We start from the raw sequence: 22,156 nt of genomic DNA, 5'->3' as shown, positions 1-22,156 counted from the left end.
GCTGTGTACAACCATTAATCACAAAAATCTTGCAATTACTGTGGCAGACTATGCAAAAAAATAAATACATAGAGGGTTCACTGAGAGGAAATGATGAGGTCAGTATCTACTCTGTATCTCTGGTTTATTAAAGTGCCCCATTATGCTTTTTCGGATGTTACCTTTCCATCGGATATTACCATAAAACCGACACTATAGTAAATCATGTTCTTATCACTGTCAATCAGATGTTTCCAACACACACTGTAAATGGTACTAATCACAACAGACTGAGCCATCTGACCAATCAGAGCAGAGTAAACCAATCACAACAGACTGAGCCATCTGACCAATCAGAGCAGAGTAGACTCTCAGAAAGGAGGGGCTTAGAGAGACTTAATTATCAAACCATTTCAGACACTGTGAGAAAAGACATCAGATGCACCTAAAGCTATAGAAGACCTCCAAAACAAAATTAGGAACCTTTAAAACAGCACTTTAACAGGTTTGTTCTGGTATGGTCGTGGACATCAGGGAAACTGAAAATTATGCAAATAACCATATATGTATATATACCCATACACAGTTGGATAGCAATATAAATCGGCTTTTAAAAATAGGAGAAACACCTTCAGTTGTGCATCTAATCAAACTCTATTGTATTTTGTTCACTAGGCAATATGGCTAATACTACTGCAATTTTTGTCCCAGTGTGTGTGTTCAGTAAATCACACTTCAACACATAATAATGTATTTACAAAATGGTAATTTTCCTATTCAGCCAATGTCATGCAATTCTGGATACTGGGGGGACTGTGCAGTTCACTATAATATGCAATTCATGGTCACCCCTTGACGTCCATCTGTAAAACAATTCGAGAACCACTGTATTAAGACGCAAGCATTTCTGAGATCAAAATACTTGAAGTCCCCCTTGGTGAAAAACAAGCTTTTAATGTTGTTTATATGTCTATGTGGCGTTTTAATGTGCTTTAATATAAACCATGTGCAAATTCATAATTCAACCACTGCTGAGTATTTTCTCCTAAAAAAAGCGGTGAACCAAAGACAGTCTCAAAACTGACGTCCCAAACTACCTTGTAACCAATCAGGTCAACGTGTGATCGTCAACGAGTGGATCTCTGAGCTGGTGTGAGTGAGTGGAGGCGGGGATATGCATATTCATATAGAACCGCGTATACTAATTGAGGCAAGGGTGTAGAGTTACATTCAAGCTATTATAAGGCATGAATAATTTTATTTAAGGAAAAACATTTAAATATGTTATTTAAATGAGTTTTAAGGGATAAAATGTTTGACTACTGGGGAACTTTAAATGGTTTCTTAGAAAAGGAGAGAGAAGGGGTGACTGGTGAAAATGAAATATGTGCAGAATGAATGGGAAGTGAATGGAATCAAACTATTTAATTTAAAGTGACGCTTGTGCACTTTTATTCTGTTCTCAACTGCAATGTAGTGGAGGAAATACACAACTGACAAACACGTGAAGATATGAAAAATATGACATTATACCACTTACAATGCAATGTAACGCAACAATAAAATAAAATAATAATCTTTATTTTTTTTAAATCGATCTATCTACCTATCTATCCATCCATCCATCCATCCATCCATCCATCTATCCATACACACCCCAGCTGGGTGCTGATTTATCCTGAGTTGCCATCTGTTTTGCTGCTTGCTAAAGAGAAGAGCAAGCAGACTGCTACTTACAGCCGAACCTTCATTTTCTTCCACTTAGCACACTGTCACATCTGAAAGTCACAGTGAAAGTAAGGTATACACACACACACACACACACACACACACTCTCTCTCTGTACCAGCCATAGACTCTGCAACATCTCCATAGGACATCTGTTTAAATCCTGATATTCAGCAGGAGGTATACCCATAATTAAGCTGATGCATTTGATACGTGTAGTAGTGTATGTTCATCTTTCTCACTGTTCTCTCAAGAAAACACAGCATCTAATCTCATCTACTTTTAAGGAGCTATTTAGAAATTGACAACCCCTGATTAAAAGGGCAGCATGCTGCGAACATCTTGTTTTGTCTTCTACGGATGAAAGCAAGTCGAATGGTTTTGCAACAACATGAAAGTGAGTAAATTATGATAATAATAATTTTTGGATGAACTACTCCTTTAACAGAAAATGTAGCGACCACGAAAGGGTCTATATGTAGAGATTTTCCACAGAGTTGAATGTGGCTTACTTTATGCATTCATTTAAAATTCCTTTACTGACCTAATTAAATGTTCCACGTCTGGCAACACTCATCTCACGTCAGCGCAGACCTCTCAAACAAGGACAGTTTTGTTTCTTGAAGTTGCATCTATACAGTATGATGACCAAGTCATCCAGCCCTAAATCTGAAGGGACCTCTGTAAAATAACTCTGCTGCAGACAGCAATATTAAGCCAAAACATCAAGCACAAACTTTAAATGAGTAAATAATGAAGCACTGCAGGCGCCTGAGGGTTTGGGGTGTTAACGGGCTTATAGCCGGTGATCAGACGCATATGGCGAGATGTGAGCAGCTACAGCAAACATAAACATCTCCCGTGCGGATTCTCTGTGATAATCCAGCCGTATGAAACGATCATGCCTTTTGATGATAATCGGGCTGAGGAATTTTCCTTTGCACTAAATCAGTTACAGCCAAATATCCCAACGAAATCCTGTTTCCATGCTTTGAACCACAGATCAGCGAGAGATTTTAGAACGAAACCACAGTATTCATCGTCCAGCTAGGATTTAAAGACTTTGAAGTTAAGATCGTGATTGGGGGGGGGGGGGGGGGGGGGATAATGAATAATGAATAATGAAGAAAAAAATAAAATAAAAAGTATGTTAAAACCTGTTCATTATATCACTATAAAATCATCATACAGAGACAATACATGTACTTTTTTTACGTAAAAAATGAGTAACACTTTATTTTACAGTGTCGTTGTTACATGTAGTTACTATAAACTATGCATGATTACATGCAACTAACCCTAAACCAAACCAAACCTTAATCCTAACCCTATAATAAACACAGAAATACAAGGTATTGCCACAATTGCCCATTTCTGTCAACCACAGCTGCCAATTTTTACTCTAAATTAAACAGAATTTTGTGGAAGTGCACACCATTTTATAATGGAGGAATTTAGTTCATAAACTAGAGTATTTGAACCAGAAAACCGATCAAGTGCCCTTGCATTGGGCCTGTTGCTCGAATTAGACTGGGATTTCCACAAAATTAAGAACATAGTGACAGAAAGCACATGTTTTAGTCTTGGGGAAGCTCAATCTTTTTCCATTTACAACCCAAGGACACCTTATTTTTTTGACTGGATGTCTCGTACAGCTTTTCCACTCATTCGCTGTCTTTGTTCTCCTGTCACTGCTGAAATAATCCATCTATAGCACTAGTAAGAAATCTGCCATACACCTATAGCTGGAATTGATTTGCACCAACAGATACAACAGCTGGGCTGTGTGAATTTACATGATCAGAGCCGGAAGCAATGAATTACACAATTAAGTGATGTTGACAGATCTAATATGACTAATATATTTATGATGCAGCTGTGCACTTAGATTCAATAAAATCAATTAACTAACAAGAACATCTCAATAAGAGTTTAGTTAGGATTAAACAAACTATACTCTAGTATGAACGTCATCAATAAAGCTTGCGCAAATACAAAAACATGAGCGTTATATTACCATTCTCTCAAAATGGAAATGCCATTTTGGCTGCCTATATGCATATCCATTTTGTTTGAGGCCAGAGGACATGCATCTATAAGGAACTCTTGTTGGGAGCAAATCCACACTCATCAGCGTCACAGTCACAGCCCCATTCCTCACAGCCCAGTGGGTCGGGGATGACCAGGTCAAATCCATCCGTCAGATGTGCATTGTGACTCTGAGATCTATAAACCTGCACTGACAGGGTTATCACACGGCAGACAACAGGCCCAGTGAGAACAGCTATTATGAACTGGGAGATTTCATTAAAATTATTTTTTTTTTCAAATAAAAATGGTGCAATTAAATATCTTTATTAGTAGTAACTGAGCAGTAAAAACAGCTCTGGTATTCTAGTTAGATCATTTTTATAAGCCGTCGCCTCCTAATCCACATCTGAATGTCAGGAGGGATACAAAGTAGTGTGGGGCTGTTCATAAATTTAGAAATGTCTACTTTTAGAACGTGCTAGTTTTAGGAGTCTTATGCGTGTCAAAGATGCAGATACAGCTGCTGTTTAATATAAGAATTTGCATAGATGATGCACGGTTACGTTCACACAGCAGCCGAATATGGTTGTCACTCTGTTTTAGGATGCCATATGGTCACAGTTTAGGTATTAAAGAGTGACAACCACATTTAATAAACAAACTGACTACCTTAAATGCTGCACTATAAATACAAAAAATATAAATAATGCACTATAAATTTTGAGTAATCACCACAAGATCAAGATGAGCTCATTAAAGCAGCATTAAAATTAACAGAAAAGTAATTAGCAGACTATCCTCATAACACACATTATTATGTGCACAAAGCCACTGTTTAACATGCGTCTCAAGAGGTTTAGTTACTGATAATAGATTATCTGCATAGATCGATCACAACGATGATGGTGATGACGGTGATTATGAGGAGGAGGAGAAAGAGGAGGACAATGAATGGTCATGAAAGGAATTATTAAGGGATTTTTTATGACACTAAATTGCTCAATTGATCCTGGCTCGATGTAACATTAGAGGAGAACAATGAGTCCATTTACTCAAGATGAATCATTTCAGCTCCTGAATAGCCCAAAATACCAAAACAATCAATCATCCATCATGCTTCAATTATATACAATACAGTCGACAAGGGTTTCAATAGGTAACACAATCACACATGCGATCACTTAAAACACATGGTGCGTTCCGATTGACAGTGCACAGTGTTCATTGCTCCCTACTCCTAAACGTGTTTATTAGACTTTATTGTATATTTAATTGACTACTGCAGCTATTAAATGACTATTAACAGATTTCAAGCTGTACTGTAATTGTCATTCATTATGAAAATAAATTGATTTAACTATGTGTAAACGGGTTCTTCATTAATGGTCTTAATAATTGTAGCGGTCTCATTGTGTGTATTTTCTTTCCCACGCGCAGTAAACATTCCTGAGGTAAATAAAGTAAAATAAATGCAGATCTGTCTTGTTGGCAGAGGCTATTTACACTAACTCCGCCCACTGAAGTCTGGTTGGGCCAGACAACATTACAGAAGACGCTATGTTGTCAACAGAAGCACTGGTGTAGTAGGGGTAAGGCGAGTGGCACAAAGCTTTGACGTAAATCAACCCGTGTACGAATTCGCCTTTTGCTGATCTTCCTTTTCTCATCACACATAACATCTAGTGATGGCGTTCATTCGCATCTGTCACGTGACAAATGAACGAAAGACTCGGAAGGTAAAGTAATTGTTTATGTTTCCTGTAAATTATTTTTGACTGCATTGATTTCTTGATTCAGAATATCAAGATTGCGTAAGTGGATGTGTTTGGGGAATTTGGCAGCTAAAAGTATAACATTTAAAGCCACTTAAATTAACGAAATGATTCAAAAAAGATTTACATCTATAAATTTACATCAGATTTACATCTGATAATAACATCAGAAGGGGATTTATTTTCAATAAAAAGTGCCCTTCGAACTGAACATGTTCGCGCCCTTCAGGTTGGAATCTCACTTGAAGGGATAGTTCACCCATAAATTAACATTCTGTCATCATTTACCCACCCTCAATTTGTTCCAAACCTGTATGAATTTCTTTTTTCTGCTGAACACAAACTAAAATATTTTGAAGAATGTTGGTAATTGACTTTCATAGTAGGAAAACTAATACTATTGAAGTCAATGGCTATCTGGTAACCAACATTCTTCAAAATATCTTCTTTTGTGTTCAACAAAAGAAAGAAAATCATGCAGGTTTGGAACAACATGAGGGTGAGTAAACGATGACAACGATGATTTTTGGGTGAACTGTCCCTTTAAGATGGCGGAGTAGCCTACCCTGAGAAGTCCACTTACGGTCGACACTGGAACGCACATACGGATTCAACTGAATCTAACATCAGCATTGTGAGGATGTTTCTTATCTTTCTGATGTGACATGCGCCTGACGACATGTGTATCTCTAACTACTCATGCACAGCACTGAGAATTTACCAACATGCAACTGAACTGAACAGGTGAGAATGACGTGAAAGAAATACAAATATACATGCCGTTGTTTGCCAATATTAAGCTTTCCGTGACTAGTTGCGAGTTTATGCTTAATAAAGAGACATGCACTGAATGCAAAACAACACATTCTCAAAGTTACACTGATGGTCGTAAACTCACACCGGTGATTTCGACGTTTCCCTTTAAACATGGTCATTCTGAACGGCTCCAGTTTGACGGCTTGAAAATCCTGCTCGCGCTCGGGAAGATTAGACCGAACCTCAGCTGCGAATTTGAACAAACAGATCTGCTTTTTCTAAAGGTAAGAAAACGAGACCAACGAACCAACAGACGCTACCATTACTGTGGTGTAGAAAGGGGTGCTTATATCTAGATAAGAGGCGGCTCCAACAACGGTGAAGGCTTCATGATACAGTCATTTAGGATTGGACGCAAGCACGCGACGTCAGCACTAGCGATTAATATTCAAGATCCAGTCTTCCTCATTGGAAGGTTACCAAGGAGCGTCTGCACGTTCTCATTAATATTCATGAATCTTCGCTATGGTAGGATTTGTAATTTCAACAAATCTAGATTCAATGAACTCGCGTGTTACGATCATTTATTAATTTTCTGCTATTTAGCAGTAACGCCGATTAGTAATAATTGCATGCACCTATTTAAGTAATTAGACCAAAAAGTAATAATAGTCCTACATGATGACAAATATTATTATAAGCCATTAAAGTAGACCTATAGTTTATGCAAAACAATAATAATAATTTAAAAGAATAGACTAAATTATTATCTATGTCTCTTTACATTTTTCCTCATTTATAAAAATGTTCTCTATATTCTACATCGAACTTCTTTCATAATAACTTAAACAAACATTTTTTTCAATTAATTTAATATTTATGTGTACAATTTACAATCCAAAAACTAAAAAGTGTGATAAAATATTCAAATCCATGCCAGCATGCCTGAGTTTCTCAGAAAAAGGAAAGAAAAGCTGCCAGTATCCAATTTCATCACAAACTGGCATCACTCTCTCCTCACATTCAGGATTATTAATATGATCCAAACATTTGCATAGAGTTATATAAAACCCTCAGGTTAGGTGCTGGGACCAAATGAGATGCAATCACAATTGCTTTTCCTTAACCCCCCCACACACACACACACAATTTTCATCTCTGTGAACCACGATCTTGATTGTGATCATTTTATTTTCTGCTGCAAGGGACTGTGTTGTTAAGGAGACAGAGAAAGAAAATGTACAGTCCTACACTTCAATGTGTGATTTATTCAGTTAGCTGTCAGTGAGTGCATGGCTATCAGTGTGTGGGTTGTTTCTGACCAAAATAGCATCGAAAATGTACTTTTCACGAGCCGACTGAGAAAGATACCAGAACAATGCTGGCAATATCTGCATATCCTGACCTACTTTAAACATGACCAATTACTGCGCTGGCAGGAGCAATTAATGGTTTTCTATAATATCATCAACATGTCCAACTGATCTCATTTGAAAGTGCATTTTTATATGAACATGATATTGATCTTTTAACAGAAGTGAAACCAGCTCTGACTTGAAGTAACTGAAAATAAGAGAGAAAGAGGGGTACAAATGAATGAACATCTGGATATTTGTATATATTTTGAGAAATATCTTGTGGAAAATAAGCGTTTTTTGATCACACACACACACACACACACACACACATATTTATAAGTAGCTTTACAGAAAATGCACGAGTCTACATTACAATTTAGAGTGATCTGTTGGTAATGTAAGATAATGCAAATCATGCAGTTAGCTAACATGTATTAATTTTAGGCAGAAACAAGCTTGTAATATATATATATATATATATACACATGATGTTAGCTAACTGCACGATTTGCATTATCTTAGAACTGTACATTTCTGATATATGGACACATATATTATTTTGGAGTTAGACACAGTCACCTCTGATAACAGATCACTCTAAATTGTAATGTAAACTCATGCATTTTCTGTAAAGCTGCTTATATCAAACATCTGTATAGCATGTAGATGTAGACAGTTGCAGGAAATTTGGAAACACAACATTGCCATCTTCTGGATAATGCAATGCAGCGCCTTTAAGAAATCACAAAGAACAGAAAATGTTGCAGAATATCATGTTGATGTGATTCGAGGTGTTGAGGTGTAAAGATATATGAAATCTCAAGTTGATATATTCTTTAATGATCTTTAATTAGGAACAGTTCAACCCCTAAATGTTCTTACAGTTTAGTCATGTGTAGTAGTAGTAGTCATCTCAAACCTGAATGACTTTCTGTCCTCTGTTACACATGAAAGGAGTGATTTTGTCAAATGTTTTGGCCATTTTGTTCCATATAATAAAAGTGAATTAAAATGAGACAGTCAAGCTCCAAAAAAAAAAAAAAAAAAAAGGAATGGTGACCTATCCCTTTAAGTCAAACGTGTATTGAAGCAGATGTATTCAATAATTAAATTTTTATTTATTACATGCAGCAGAAACTGACAAAATAAGCAATAGACCTTTAAAAAATTATAGAATTTGCCAAAACTGCAGCCTTTCCCCCCTCACAGATGTTATTCCAGTGAAGAAAATGCAGTTCGCCGATGCTCAACATTCATATTCAATAACAATGTTGGACACGTGCTCTAAAAACAGCTTGTGACGAGTTTCTTCTGATTGTTTATTTATCTGTGAGAACTAGTGACATTAAAAAGCCAACCTAAATTAGCTTAATGGTTGTAAATGGATAAAGTGATGATTTATAGCTGAAAATAACCTCATAATGGGACTAGAGTGCACAAAATCACATGACAGCACTGAAATGCTACTTAAACAGTCATTGAAGTCTGACTGATTTAATGGAGTGTCATATCGCTTGCAGTCAGTCATCTGACCACGCACACACACACACACACACACACTTGAATATCCCAACAAATAATGGCTCTGGAAAATAGGAAAATAGAGAAAGCATCAAGCATGGAATCCTATTTGCACATTTTATTTCTCTTTAGGGGTCTTTCTCGATCATATCCATTCTATTCCACCCAACCGGGATGCTTCCTTCAAATAATAGAAGTCATAATGAAGAGCGTATTGTTCCCTTTTGCTCAGTTCAGTGGAGCTGATATCCACCGTGATGGCACACAGTGCTGGATTAATGGAGTGTGCTTGATGGATGGCACATCGCACCGTACTACAGTCAATGACAATCTCACGGCAATGCAGGAGAGGAAAGGTGTTGAGATTTAGACGGCATCTGGTATTAAAGGAATAGTTCATGCTAAAATCAAATCTGATTTGTGTATATTCACACTGCATAAAAAAATAAGCGTGAGAATGTCAGAATATCTCTGCTATTAAATTTATCTTGATGATTATGTGTTTTTTTTGTCAGAGAGGATAGAAGGCTGCAATGGACTCAGTGGACTGTTTGATGAGAAAATATATTCAGTGGGATATACTGTAGCATGTGACCTTTAACACAAAAACACAAATCAGTGTATGACTGGAACAGGATTATGAAAAGGTCATGGAGCGATAGACACTCCAGGTGTGAAAGGAAAAGGAAACCATGGGACTGAGAAAATCAAATCAAAAGAAATTATATATTTACAAGGATCATGTGAGTAATTCAGCTTTGCATCACAGGAATAAATTACACTTTGAAATATATTCAAACAGAAAGCAATTGTTTTAAATGGTAAAAACATTTCACAATATCACTGTTTTTACTGTAATTTTCATATAAAAAAAATCTTACTATATATATATAGAAGAGTTCAGATGCAAAAGCCTCTAAGTGCCATCTGAAATTTTCTTCTAGAATGATCATTTTTATCAAGCTCGTATATGTAAGTTCAGTAATTTCACTTAAATGACAATTAATAGGTAATTTTCATTGTCATTTAAGTGAAATTACTGAACTTAAATATAGAAGCTTGATAAAAATGATCATTCTAGAAGAAAATTTCAGATGGCACTTAGAGGCTTTTGCATCTGAACTTAAGTAAATGCATTTGCACTTCTTGTGTCCAACAACAACAAACATACAAACAAGCAAAATATGTCTTTTTTTTTTGTCATTTGATTTTGCGGTGAAATGTGACTCGGACATGTTTTTGTAAGGTTCACCCATAAGGGAAGGATAAAGAAAGGCAGCGCTGTTCTACATGAGTGAGTCTGGTCTCTGATTCCTGCTTCCTGCATAAGTCGTAACACACTAGTCTCGCCTCATCCTGATTATGAGCTGGTCTGGGGTCAGTGCACTCATGGACCCACATTCTCTGCTAATCTAATTCTGAGCACAGGCCGATCTGAAGCCTGTCAGAAATTCAGTCGTGGTCTTCCTCCTGCTGTGAAATGGGAAGGTGCTTCTGAAGATAAGAGGGATTAGAGATGGTGGGAATGGTTTTACAGTCTTCATTCAGTAAGTTAATCTCGGGGAGATTACGCCGAAAATTGAGAGAGGTTTTACCCTTTTCTGATTTATATGAATTCAATTCATGCTGCAGGCTCAGCATTAAGGTCAAATTCAAAATCAGACAGATAAATAAGATGTTACTTCAGAGATTATAAATGAAGTCTGAAGTGATGAACTGGACAGCCTGCCTCAAGACAGAAGCCAATTCTGATTTACAGCTTTAATTCCGATATGAACCACAGGGTGGCGCTCTAAGATCATTATGAACCAGTACAGCTGGGAAATGAGCATCAAATTCAGATCTGAAAGCGTTTCAGATGTCTGCAACACAATTTCACAAAGAAATTATTGGTTAATACAATCTGATTTAGTCTCCATCAAGAGTTATTCATCCTATCTAGAGACTAAATTACATGTGACAGCAGAACTGTGAGATGGGAATGGGGAGGAATATGGATTCATTTTCTTGGCTGATAGGAAGTGCATAAATCCAGCAGGAGCTCATAATAATAATGTCACCGTTAGATCAGGTCAAGGGTCGGTTTGTTTAACACTCAAGACCAGCGCTGCTTCAACAATGTAAAGTAAGGACATAGAATATAAATTTCATTTTCAGTGTAGCTTCTTTTTTTATTCTCATGACAGTGGAGGTCTTGATGTGATTTCACTTGACACATCTAACCTCTGAGCGCTCTGTAAGAATAATAGACACTCCAGTCTGCTATAATTTTGCTCTGATGTTGCTCAGATTTTTTATATCTTACTAGACTTAAACGTACAATATGTAAGTTTTTCGCCGCTAGGGGTCGCTAACCTCTTACAATAACAAAGGCGTAGTTTGATGACGCAACATTTGCTAAGAATTATGGATCTTGTCGTCAACGTCAAGCCGACCGATCTAATAATGTTTATGGATGAGTAAATACATCGATGTTTTTATCATGACTGTGATATGAAGCAGTTCGGGATTGCTAAGAGACAGCTATCAGCTCCACACGCGACGCAAGTCCCGCGGATATAAAAGGAATATGGACATTTCATTCTACCGAACTAAGTGCAGAATTACAACTCACAGGTCAGTTTATTAGACAAACTTGTGAGGTAACGCAGCGCTGTTTCACTTGGTCTAACATTACACTATCACACTAAACTGCATCTGAATGTGTTGAAATGTATGTGTTAGTTTGTCTGTATGAGACTAGCAGTAAGCTAGATCAACATCGGAATAACATACAGATCATATTCTAACATTTTATCATTGTTGAACTATATAACATTGATTAGTTTTATGTAAATGTGCTCACCTGTTTAATAAAGTACATGTAGGAGCGGTCGAAGTCTCGGACGTGGAGCTCTCGGCATCTCGAAAACACCGCGCTGATATTGATTCTCGTTTTAGTTCTCCTTTTTTATCCAAAGTCTGCTTGCCATGGTCCATAATGTTTGAACGAAACAACAACAGCGTGCAGATAGACATTACGAACTACACAGTTGTCCACGTCAGTCGCCTTGGTTACTATCAGAGGGCTCTGGTTGCTATGGCAGTACGAGCGGAAACCAGGGAGAACGCGGATATGACGGCATTGACGGCGACAAAACGGAAATAAAGAAACGGGATGTGTCTTCGTATTAAATGACAAATTTCTACAAACAGTCGGGATAATGTAAGTACACAACTAAAAAATATATATAACATAGATATAGTGATTTTTGCTATTTTTAAAGCAAAAAAACTACATATTGTACCTTTAATGGAGTTCTCAATTGTGTTATATTTTAGTATCAGTATCTGTTTTACTTACAGTATATTCTTGTTTTAAAAATAAAAAACAAACAAAAAAAAAGTGATAAAGATGTTTAAGGTAATCAGTTTTTACGTTTTTAAGTTAAGAAATTCAAAGTTTAAGTAAGCAGAACTGGCAGATATTTATTTGTACATTTTTAATTGCTCTTAACTTCAACCATTTGAGTAAGCTAATTCATACATTTAACTTAAAATGATCATGTAATCTCAACTTAAATATTTTAAGTAGTAGAAACTTGGCTACCGTTAACTAGCTAATTCAGTAAATGCTAACTTGCTAATTGGTAACACAATGCTTTGATAGCATTAGCATAGCATAGCAATAAGTACGACAGTATAGACCATTTAACATATATCTGTTCTCAAACCAAACTCATGATCCACTCGTCACCATTGCCCAAAAAAAAAAAAAAACATAATAGAAACTCTTCTAAATTAGCATAGCAAAACATTAAACACTACTAAATCTCCCACTTAACATTCATCTTGCACAAAAAACATTATATAAAACTTAATTTGAGCATTTCCTCTCCCTTTGAGTGTCATGGCAAAGAATGCTGGGAAATAGAAATCCCAGCCCAATTTCAGTTAAATTTAAGTTCGTCTAAATTAAAAGACAAGTTCATAAAACTCAAAACAATGAAACAATTCATTACTTAAAACGTGTCAGTTTTGTAAACTCAAAAGAAAAAGAAAGTTCTAAATACTCATAAAAAGTTAATTTGATTGAATTTGTTTAATTTAAGTTTACCCCACTCAAAACCCATTCAGTATTTTGAACATTAGGGTTTACAGTGAAGACTGGAGTAATGATGCTGAAAATTTGTCCCAAATTTTGACTTTGCCATCACAGGAACATATTTCAGCATTTCTTGCATGTTAAAATAGGAGTTAAAATCCTACACTATTTGGTAATACAGTTCATTTTCTTTTCAAAGCTTGTTATGTTTATTTCCATGCTAAACGTCGACAGTTCCCGATCAATCCGCCCATCCCGAGTGTAAAAGTCTTTATTTGTTCTTCACTTAATTCCAGTGCTGTCTAAGCGAAACAATTGCGATATCAAAGAGATCTAATTAGTGATTTCCCTTTCCTGCTACTCTAACCGCAGGTAAAGACTCCTGGATCAACCCTGGGATAAGTGTTTTGCTCAGGGCCACTGCAGTGACAGGACAGCAATGGGATTTGAGTAACTCTGGGTCGCCCCTGCTTGAGATTGCACCTGGAACCTGAGGCAAATCACACATTACTCTACTTGACTCCTTCCTTATAGAGAGCCAGAGGAAGCTTGAAGTTGAACGAATCTCTCATTTGGCATTATATATTTGCAGTAAACTTCCCTGCTCTTGTCTCCCTCTGGCTTCTCCTCCATCCTTCCTCCTCCCCATGACTTTTCTCCTTTTAAATGGAACATCTTTTGTAGTTCAGGCTTCTGCAGGATATCAAAGAGCTTTATGGCAGTTTCACGGCATAAACATTGTTGATGCAATGCTGATGGTTGTCAAGGGCACAGCAGTCATGAACTTCATGCGAATGGATGTACTTTTTAACCTTTTTTATGATTAGTAGGAGGCAAAAATCTCTTAGATCCAAGAATATACGTCCGATGACGTGCCCCGCGAATGACTCGATTTCTCCACAGCACTTATAGGGTTAGAGTCGTTACAGCCAGTGCTCTGATTAAAAGCCTGTATACGCTCACGTAACAGACTGGAAGAGCTATCTGTATGCGTTTAATACACTTCAGGTTGATGTGTAAGTGTGAGTCAGTCTGTTCGCCTGGAGATAAAGGTCAGGTGTTGTCACTTCATGGAAAGCAAGATGTTGTGTGTTTGAGTGTAAAGAGCAGATCCTTTATGAGGTCTCGCAGGGTTGTGTGTGTTCATCGGCCTGGATGACATCTCCATTAAACCACTGCATTTAGGATGTAAGTTCACTTTTTGGCCCCTTGTCACATCTAGAGGTCCCCTGTCTCGGATGAGTGTGAGGAAGATGATGTGAGGGTTAAAGATCAGAATTTGTCATACATTTGGCAAAGGCAAAAAGCACAGCCTAAAATCTTTAACCCATACTGTTAAAAAGTTGGTGTTTTTTTAAAGAAATTAATACTTTTATTTATCAGGATGCATTAATTTAACCAAAAGTGATACTTATCATGTTGCAAAAGATAAAAAAAATATATATAAAAAAAATTCAACATTTAAAAAAATTAAAAATATTTTTTCTTGAGATGCAAATCAGCATATTAGAATGATTTCTGAAGGGTCATGTGACACTGATGACTAGAGTGATGATGCTGACAATTCAGCTTTGATCAGGAATAAATTATATTTAACAAATGTTATTAAAAAAGTTATATTAAATTGTAATAATATTTCCCCATGTTATGTTTTACTGTATTTTTGATTATATAAATGAAGCCTTGGTGAGCACAAGACCATTTTTTTCAAAAACATTATAAAATTTTACCAACCTCAAGCATTTGAACAGTATTGCACTTATATACAAGCTTACTGTTAAATAATCTTATAATCCCATTGATTAAATACAATAAATTCAGCCTATGAAGTATTCTGCCTCTAGTGGTTTATATACATTTGTACTTCTCTAAAGTTGTTATGTAAAATGTAACATTTTTGATCATGTCAATGTTCATATACATGTTAGTGTCTATGCAAACATATGAAAATGTATCTCACTTACTGATGAAACCTGCAAAAAAAAAAAAAAAAAATTACATAATGGAGCCTTCGTTCACGGCCAAACATTGAGACCTTGCTTTGCGTGTTTGAAAAGTGTTCCTTCACTCCATTCAATGCATCAGTTTCACAAAATTCATTCTGCTCCTGTTGTGTACAGGACAATCACACAAACGTATATATTCATACAGCACTGTGATGAAAAATATCTTATCCTATTGCTTTTTTCCCTGTTTTTGTACTCTGTGCCACTCGAACATCTGAGTGTCATTCAAATACATAATAATATCTGAGGATAACTGAGGCTTTGCAGAATCCTGTGAGACTGGATTGGAAGATGAAGATGGGGCTGTGAGGATGAAGATGTGAGGATTTGAGGACCAGGGAGAAATCCAGAAGTCTGTGGCGAGGTTTTGAATAGCATTAATATTCATTTGGTTATCATTAAATCATACTGATTTAAAACGTACATCCTTCCCCCGTCGAGCCTGTCAGACCTCTGATTCATGTTTGCATTAAAGGGCACTTTGAAGTGTGTTTGACATGAGCTGCATGGAATTTTAATGGGTGTTTTTAAACTGGATTGACTTCCTGGACTTTATATGATGAACAGATTTAATTTAGTCTTATTACACAAAGTTTGTTCTTGCGTGCTTGACGCGCAAGAACAAACCTTTTGCTGAAGCTCAAACGTGCTGCGTAACATGAGAAGGAACCTCATTGGTTCTCGCAGAAGCTCAAACGTGCTGCGTAACACGAGAAGGAACCTCATTGGTTCTCGGGGAAGCTCAAACGTGCTGCGTAACACGAGAATGAACCTCATTGGTTCTCGCTGAAGCGCAAACGTGCTGTGTAACACGAGAATGAACCTCATTGGTTCTCTCAGAAGCGCAAACGTGCTGTGTAACACGAGAAGGAACCTCATTGGTTCTCGGGGAAGCTCAAACGTGCTGCGTAACACGAGAAGGAACCTCATTGGTTCTCTCAGAAGCGCAAACGTGCTGTGTAACACGAGAAGGAACCTCATTGGTTCTCGGGGAAGCTCAAACGTGCTGCGTAACACGAGAATGAACCTCATTGGTTCTCGCTGAAGCGCAAACGTGCTGTGTAACACGAGAAGGAACCTCATTGGTTCTCTCAGAAGCGCAAACGTGCTGTGTAACACGAGAATGAACCTCATTGGTTCTCGGGGAAGCTCAAACGTGCTGCGTAACACGAGAATGAACCTCATTGGTTCTCTCAGAAGCGCAAACGTGCTGTGTAACACGAGAAGGAACCTCATTGGTTCTCGGGGAAGCTCAAACGTGCTGCGTAACACGAGAAGGAACCTCTGGTTCTCTCAGAAGCTCAAACGTGCTGCGTAACACGAGAAGGAACCTCATTGGTTCTCGGGGAAGCGCAAACGTGCTGTGTAACACGAGAATGAACCTCATTGGTTCTCGCTGAAGCTCAAACGTGCTGCGTAACACGAGAATGAACCTCATTGGTTCTCTCAGAAGCGCAAACGTGCTGTGTAACACGAGAAGGAACCTCATTGGTTCTCGGGGAAGCGCAAACGTGCTGTGTAACACGAGAATGAACCTCATTGGTTCTCGCTGAAGCTCAAACGTGCTGCGTAACACGAGAATGAACCTCATTGGTTCTCTCAGAAGCGCAAACGTGCTGTGTAACACGAGAAGGAACCTCATTGGTTCTCGGGGAAGCTCAAACGTGCTGCGTAACACGAGAATGAACCTCATTGGTTCTCTCAGAAGCGCAAACGTGCTGTGTAACACGAGAAGGAACCTCATTGGTTCTCGGGGAAGCTCAAACGTGCTGCGTAACACGAGAAGGAACCTCTGGTTCTCTCAGAAGCTCAAACGTGCTGCGTAACACGAGAAGGAACCTCATTGGTTCTCGGGGAAGCTCAAACGTGCTGCGTAACACGAGAAGGAACCTCTGGTTCTCTCAGAAGCGCAAACGTGCTGTGTAACACAAGAAGGAACCTCTGGTTCTCTCAGAAGCTCAAACGTGCTGCGTAACACGAGAAGGAACCTCATTGGTTCTCGGGGAAGCTCAAACGTGCTGTGTAACACGAGAAGGAACCTCTGGTTCTCGCAGAAGCTCAAACGTGCTGCGTAACACGAGAAGGAACCTCATTGGTTCTCGGGGAAGCTCAAACGTGCTGCGTAACACGAGAAGGAACCTCATTGGTTCTCTCAGAAGCGCAAACGTGCTGCGTAACACGAGAAGGAACCTCATTGGTTCTCTCAGAAGCTCAAACGTGCTGCGTAACACGAGAAGGAACCTCTGGTTCTCTCAGAAGCTCAAACGTGCTGTGTAACACGAGAAGGAACCTCACTGGTTCTCTCAGAAGCTCAAACGTGCTGCGTAACACGAGAAGGAACCTCTGGTTCTCTCAGAAGCTCAAACGTGCTGCGTAACACGAGAAGGAACCTCATTGGTTCTCGCAGAAGCTCAAACGTGCTGCGTAACACGAGAATGAACCTCATTGGTTCTCGCAGAAGCTCAAACGTGCTGCGTAACACGAGAATGAACCTCATTGGTTCTCGGGGAAGCTCAAACGTGCTGCGTAACACGAGAATGAACCTCATTGGTTCTCGCAGAAGCTCAAACGTGCTGCGTAACACGAGAATGAACCTCATTGGTTCTCGCTGAAGCTCAAACGTGCTGTGTAACACGAAAATGAAACTCATTGGTTCTCGCAGAAGCTCAAACGTGCTGTGTAACACGAGAATTAACCTCATTGGTTCTCTCAGAAGCTCAAACGTGCTGTGTAACACGAGAATGAACCTCATTGGTTCTCGCTGAAGCTCAAACGTGCTGCGTAACACGAGAATGAACCTCATTGGTTCTCGCTGAAGCGCAAACGTGCTGTGTAACACGAGAATTAACCTCATTGGTTCTCTCAGAAGCTCAAACGTGCTGTGTAACACGAGAATGAACCTCATTGGTTCTCGCTGAAGCTCAAACGTGCTGCGTAACACGAGAATGAACCTCATTGGTTCTCTCAGAAGCTCAAACGTGCTGCGTAACACGAGAATGAAACTCATTGGTTCTCGCTGAAGCTCAAACGTGCTGCGTAACACGAGAAGGAACCTCATTGGTTCTCGCAGAATGTGTTATATGTGTTATATATGAATAAAAGCCTAAATAACATCTGTTCATAAAGCACACCACTCAATTCATATGGATTCGTTTTACAATCTCTTTATGAACTTTTTGAAGTGTCAAAGTGGTAGTTGTGTAGCTATTAATGGAGGAACAGAAAGCTCATATTTCATTAAAAGTATCTTCATTTGTGTTCTAAAGAAGAACGAAAGTCTTACGGGTTTGAAACGACATGAGGGAGTAATTAATGACAGAATTAATGACTATCCCTTTAATAGATACTGTGATTTCAGGATTCTTTGATGAAAAGAAAGTTCAAAACAACAGCATTGATATGAAATGTAAATCTTTTGTAACAGTATAAATGTGTTTACTGTCACTTTTGATCCATTTAATCTTCGCTGAATAAAATTATTAATTTCTTACTTTTTTTGTAAAAATGTATATAATGAGCGAGTACATCATGAATCCATCTTCCAAACCGTGTTATTGTCTTAATCTGAATCATACGGTATGCCCATAATAAGTGTTTATGTTCGGACTATTTTAGACTGATCAGGACAGCAACCTCTGCGGAGGAGCACAGTACCTGCGTGAATCGTCATAGACATAAACAGAGGGAAGTAGTTCCGGCTACAATGTTCTTCGCAAGACCCACATAGTTTTGTTTATTAACCGCTAGAGTGCCAAAAGTTACATAGTGTGCCTTTAAGAAAGTGGTCCATTTCGATTACACATTGACTTTGAAATCAAACATTTATTAATTTTAACATGAACCACATGCATACATTTCTATTCTTGCACTGTTCATGGTTTCCAGGTATGAGGCCATGTTACATCAGGTAATGGAAGAATTTGCACCGCAATACTGTCATCTACAAAAGCAAAGAATGTTCTCCTCTCATTAAAAGCCTGTTTGTTTTGCTGCCATATCTATGTGCAATTATACAGCGAGTAACATTTGTTTTATTTGCAATTAACATTGTTTTCCCTGCTGAACGTGAACACATAAGAACGAACTTGTGACTCACTAGCTGAGAACAACCCTCTGTTTTCATCTGAAAGCAGAATAAAGTCTTGATTCAAGATCATCTTATGAAAACAATGAGAATTGCTATAAATATTGAATCGCTGACTACGATTGCCACGGCATTTGAAGAAGCCGTCTGAATATACAAAGGTGGCCGCAAATAAATGCTGAAATGCTCTCCGCCTCAGGGCACCCTGTGAGGCTTATGCATAATCGTCAGTTATGTTGAGATATGTCTGAATGCATGCCACCGATTGTGTCATAATAATGCCGGTTGTCATCTGTCTTACCTCTTTTCTTCTCTTACAGATATTATTATCAATTAATGAGCATGTTCTGTACGATTTCAAGCCCTGCCGTCGCAAGATAACGGCCACATTGTATCTGGCACAAACACATTTTATTATCTAGTTTCCGGCTGGAGCGGTGGGAATGAAAACCTCACCTTTCTTTATTTCACACACACACTCATACACACACACTGATATTTACCCATGGATTTTCATGGCTCTCAGAAGGCTCGGCCAGTCTCAGACGAGGGGGAAAAAAAACGCACAGCTTCAAAACAAACACAGGGCTCAAGCTGATTCATTTTAATAGAAATGAAAGGCCTCGCGTCCAAAACCGGCCTCTGTGTACAAACTCGCCGTGTTTGTTTTCACTAAACCCAACACTTAGGAATTCTGTTGTGTTCCTTTTATTGCATGGCATGGCACAGGGACAATGTTTACAGGGCACAGGATGATGCAAAGCACAAATACACACATCTGAGCTCTGTTTCTGGACCTCGTAAGAAGCCTTGTTGCTCAAATTAAATTAAGTTTTAATTTAGCACATCGCTAAGCTAACGATGTGGTTCTTTTATAAGAAAACATAAACACACACACACACACACATATTGGATAAATGGCCCATTTATAATTAGACTGACCTATATTGTTACTTTTTAGAATTGAATGAATATGATTTTTTATATATATTTGAAAGTCTCTTATGCTCACCAAGACTGTTTATTGATTAAAAATACAGTAAATACTACATTTTAAAATATTGAACAGTAATTTGAAAAGTAATTTATTCCTGTGATGCAAAGCTGAATTTTCAGCATCATTACTCCAGTCTTCAGTGTCACATGATCCTTCAGAAATCATTCTAATATGCTGATTTGCTGCTCAAGAAACATTTATTATTATTATCAATGCTGCAAACATTTGTGCAGCTTAATAAAATGCTTAATTAAAGGAGTGAATTGAAAGTTTAAGCGAACAGCATTTCTTTGAAATCAAAATAATTTGTAACATTATAAATGTCACTTTTGATCAATTTAATGCCCTCGCTGAATAATAGTATTAATTTCTTAAAGGGGACCTATTATGCTCTTTTTCAAAGTCTTGATTTAGTTTTTTGGGTGTGCTAGAATTGGTTTTCATGCTTGGATGTTCAAAAAACACATTATTCTTTACATATTTTACATCTACATTATTGCAGCACCTCTCTTCCCAGTCTGTCAGTAACGCTATGTTGAGTTCAAGTCTACATGAAGTCCGAAAAAGTGTCCTCTGATTGGTCGGCTGGACCAGTGTGATTGGTCAGCTGCTTTGAGTGTGTTTTGGAAATGTTACGTCCCTTACCATAACTGTGGGTTTCAATGCAACTCAACCTTTTTTGTGTATGCCACAGACAGAAATTATTGAAATGAGTAATATTGTGACGTGTTCGTTCCCGGAAGAAAACTCGGTAGCACTTTATTTTACAGTCCTGTTCCCCATGTACTTAATATAGTAATTGCAATAACTGGGTCATAACTAGGTACTAACTTTGAACCTATCCCTAAACCAAACCGGAACCCATAGTTCCCTTATATTACCAGTACTTTCTTAGGTAAGTAGACTGTAAGTGCACATACTAATAAAGTGTAGGCTAACCGAAAACTCAAGACTACGATCAAGGCGTTTCAGGGAGTTCAGAAACAGTGACACTTATATAAAGAATAACTCCCTTTGGAGTGACTTTGCAACTTTGTGCTCAAACAGCAACATTACACACTAAAGAAAGATGACAATAGGACCCCTTTAAATAGTCTTTCTTACCCTTAACGGTAATGCATATGCAATGCTGCCGTAGAGTTTGGTCTAAATGAAGTATCTTTGAAGCAAGCATAATGTTATACATCTATGATGCTTTAAAATGCTGTCTAGGTAGGCAGATCACTATGTTTTGGAACAGAGTTCTCGTCTTCATATTTTTTTGCCATCTGTGACTATAGGCATATGAAACCTGTCAGTTGGTTCTGTTTAATTTGGGTAATTCTGTAGACATCGCTGTCCAGAAAAAAAACCCGCTGAGGGGGTTCGCATGCCAAAATATGCTCATTACACACTGGGCTAGAGCTTCGGCGTGGGCAAAGTGAAACGGATTATCTGAGCGCACTGTTAGGACAAACAGCTCTAATTCTTTGATTACAAATTAGGATTCATGTGTGTGCGCAAGGAAATTCCAAGCTGTAAATTAAAGCTGTGAATGGAAAATCCTCAAGTGCATGGCTGTCTGGTGTTTTCTTTGAAAGCGAAATCTGCATATGGGTAAATGTCTCGAAAACAAGAGCGGGGTCACAATTCACCAGAGAATCAAAACAGAGTAAGCCTATGTTTTAAAAATAATGAAGCATTGTGACTTTAATTCAAGACAACATTTTCCTCCACATTCTGATGTTATGCATACAGATGGTTAACTTTTCATTATATTCTCATTACCGTAACAGCATTTTCTTGTATTAAATTAATAAAATGACTTCAATACATAAAAATGTATGTCAGCATAAAGGGA

General features: G+C 37.9%; 1 protein-coding gene across 6 annotated transcripts in view; it reads right to left on the bottom strand.

Annotated features, from left to right (window-relative positions):
- Positions 1-22,156, bottom strand: part of LOC311283778 (RALY RNA binding protein like) — a gene marked incomplete at its 5' end in the record, with an annotated part of 136,404 nt that overhangs the window by 23,544 nt on the left and 90,704 nt on the right. For 2 of the 6 annotated variants that reach the window (XM_084398483.1, XM_084398482.1), the window contains one exon: positions 6,409-6,666. The exons of the other annotated variants lie outside the window; for them this stretch is intronic. In XM_084398483.1, coding sequence (XP_084254609.1) covers positions 6,409-6,445 — 37 coding nt within the window. Of the gene's footprint in view, positions 1-6,408; positions 6,667-22,156 lie in introns of those variants that run through there. 6 annotated transcript variants of the gene reach the window in all.

The sequence above is a fragment of the Rutilus rutilus genome (genome assembly GCF_951802725.1).
Source record: "Rutilus rutilus genome assembly, chromosome: 24".
Classification (NCBI taxonomy): domain Eukaryota; kingdom Metazoa; phylum Chordata; class Actinopteri; order Cypriniformes; family Leuciscidae; genus Rutilus; species Rutilus rutilus.
The sequence above is the reverse complement of the archived record's forward strand: the minus strand, read 5'-3'. Positions and strand labels throughout refer to the sequence as shown.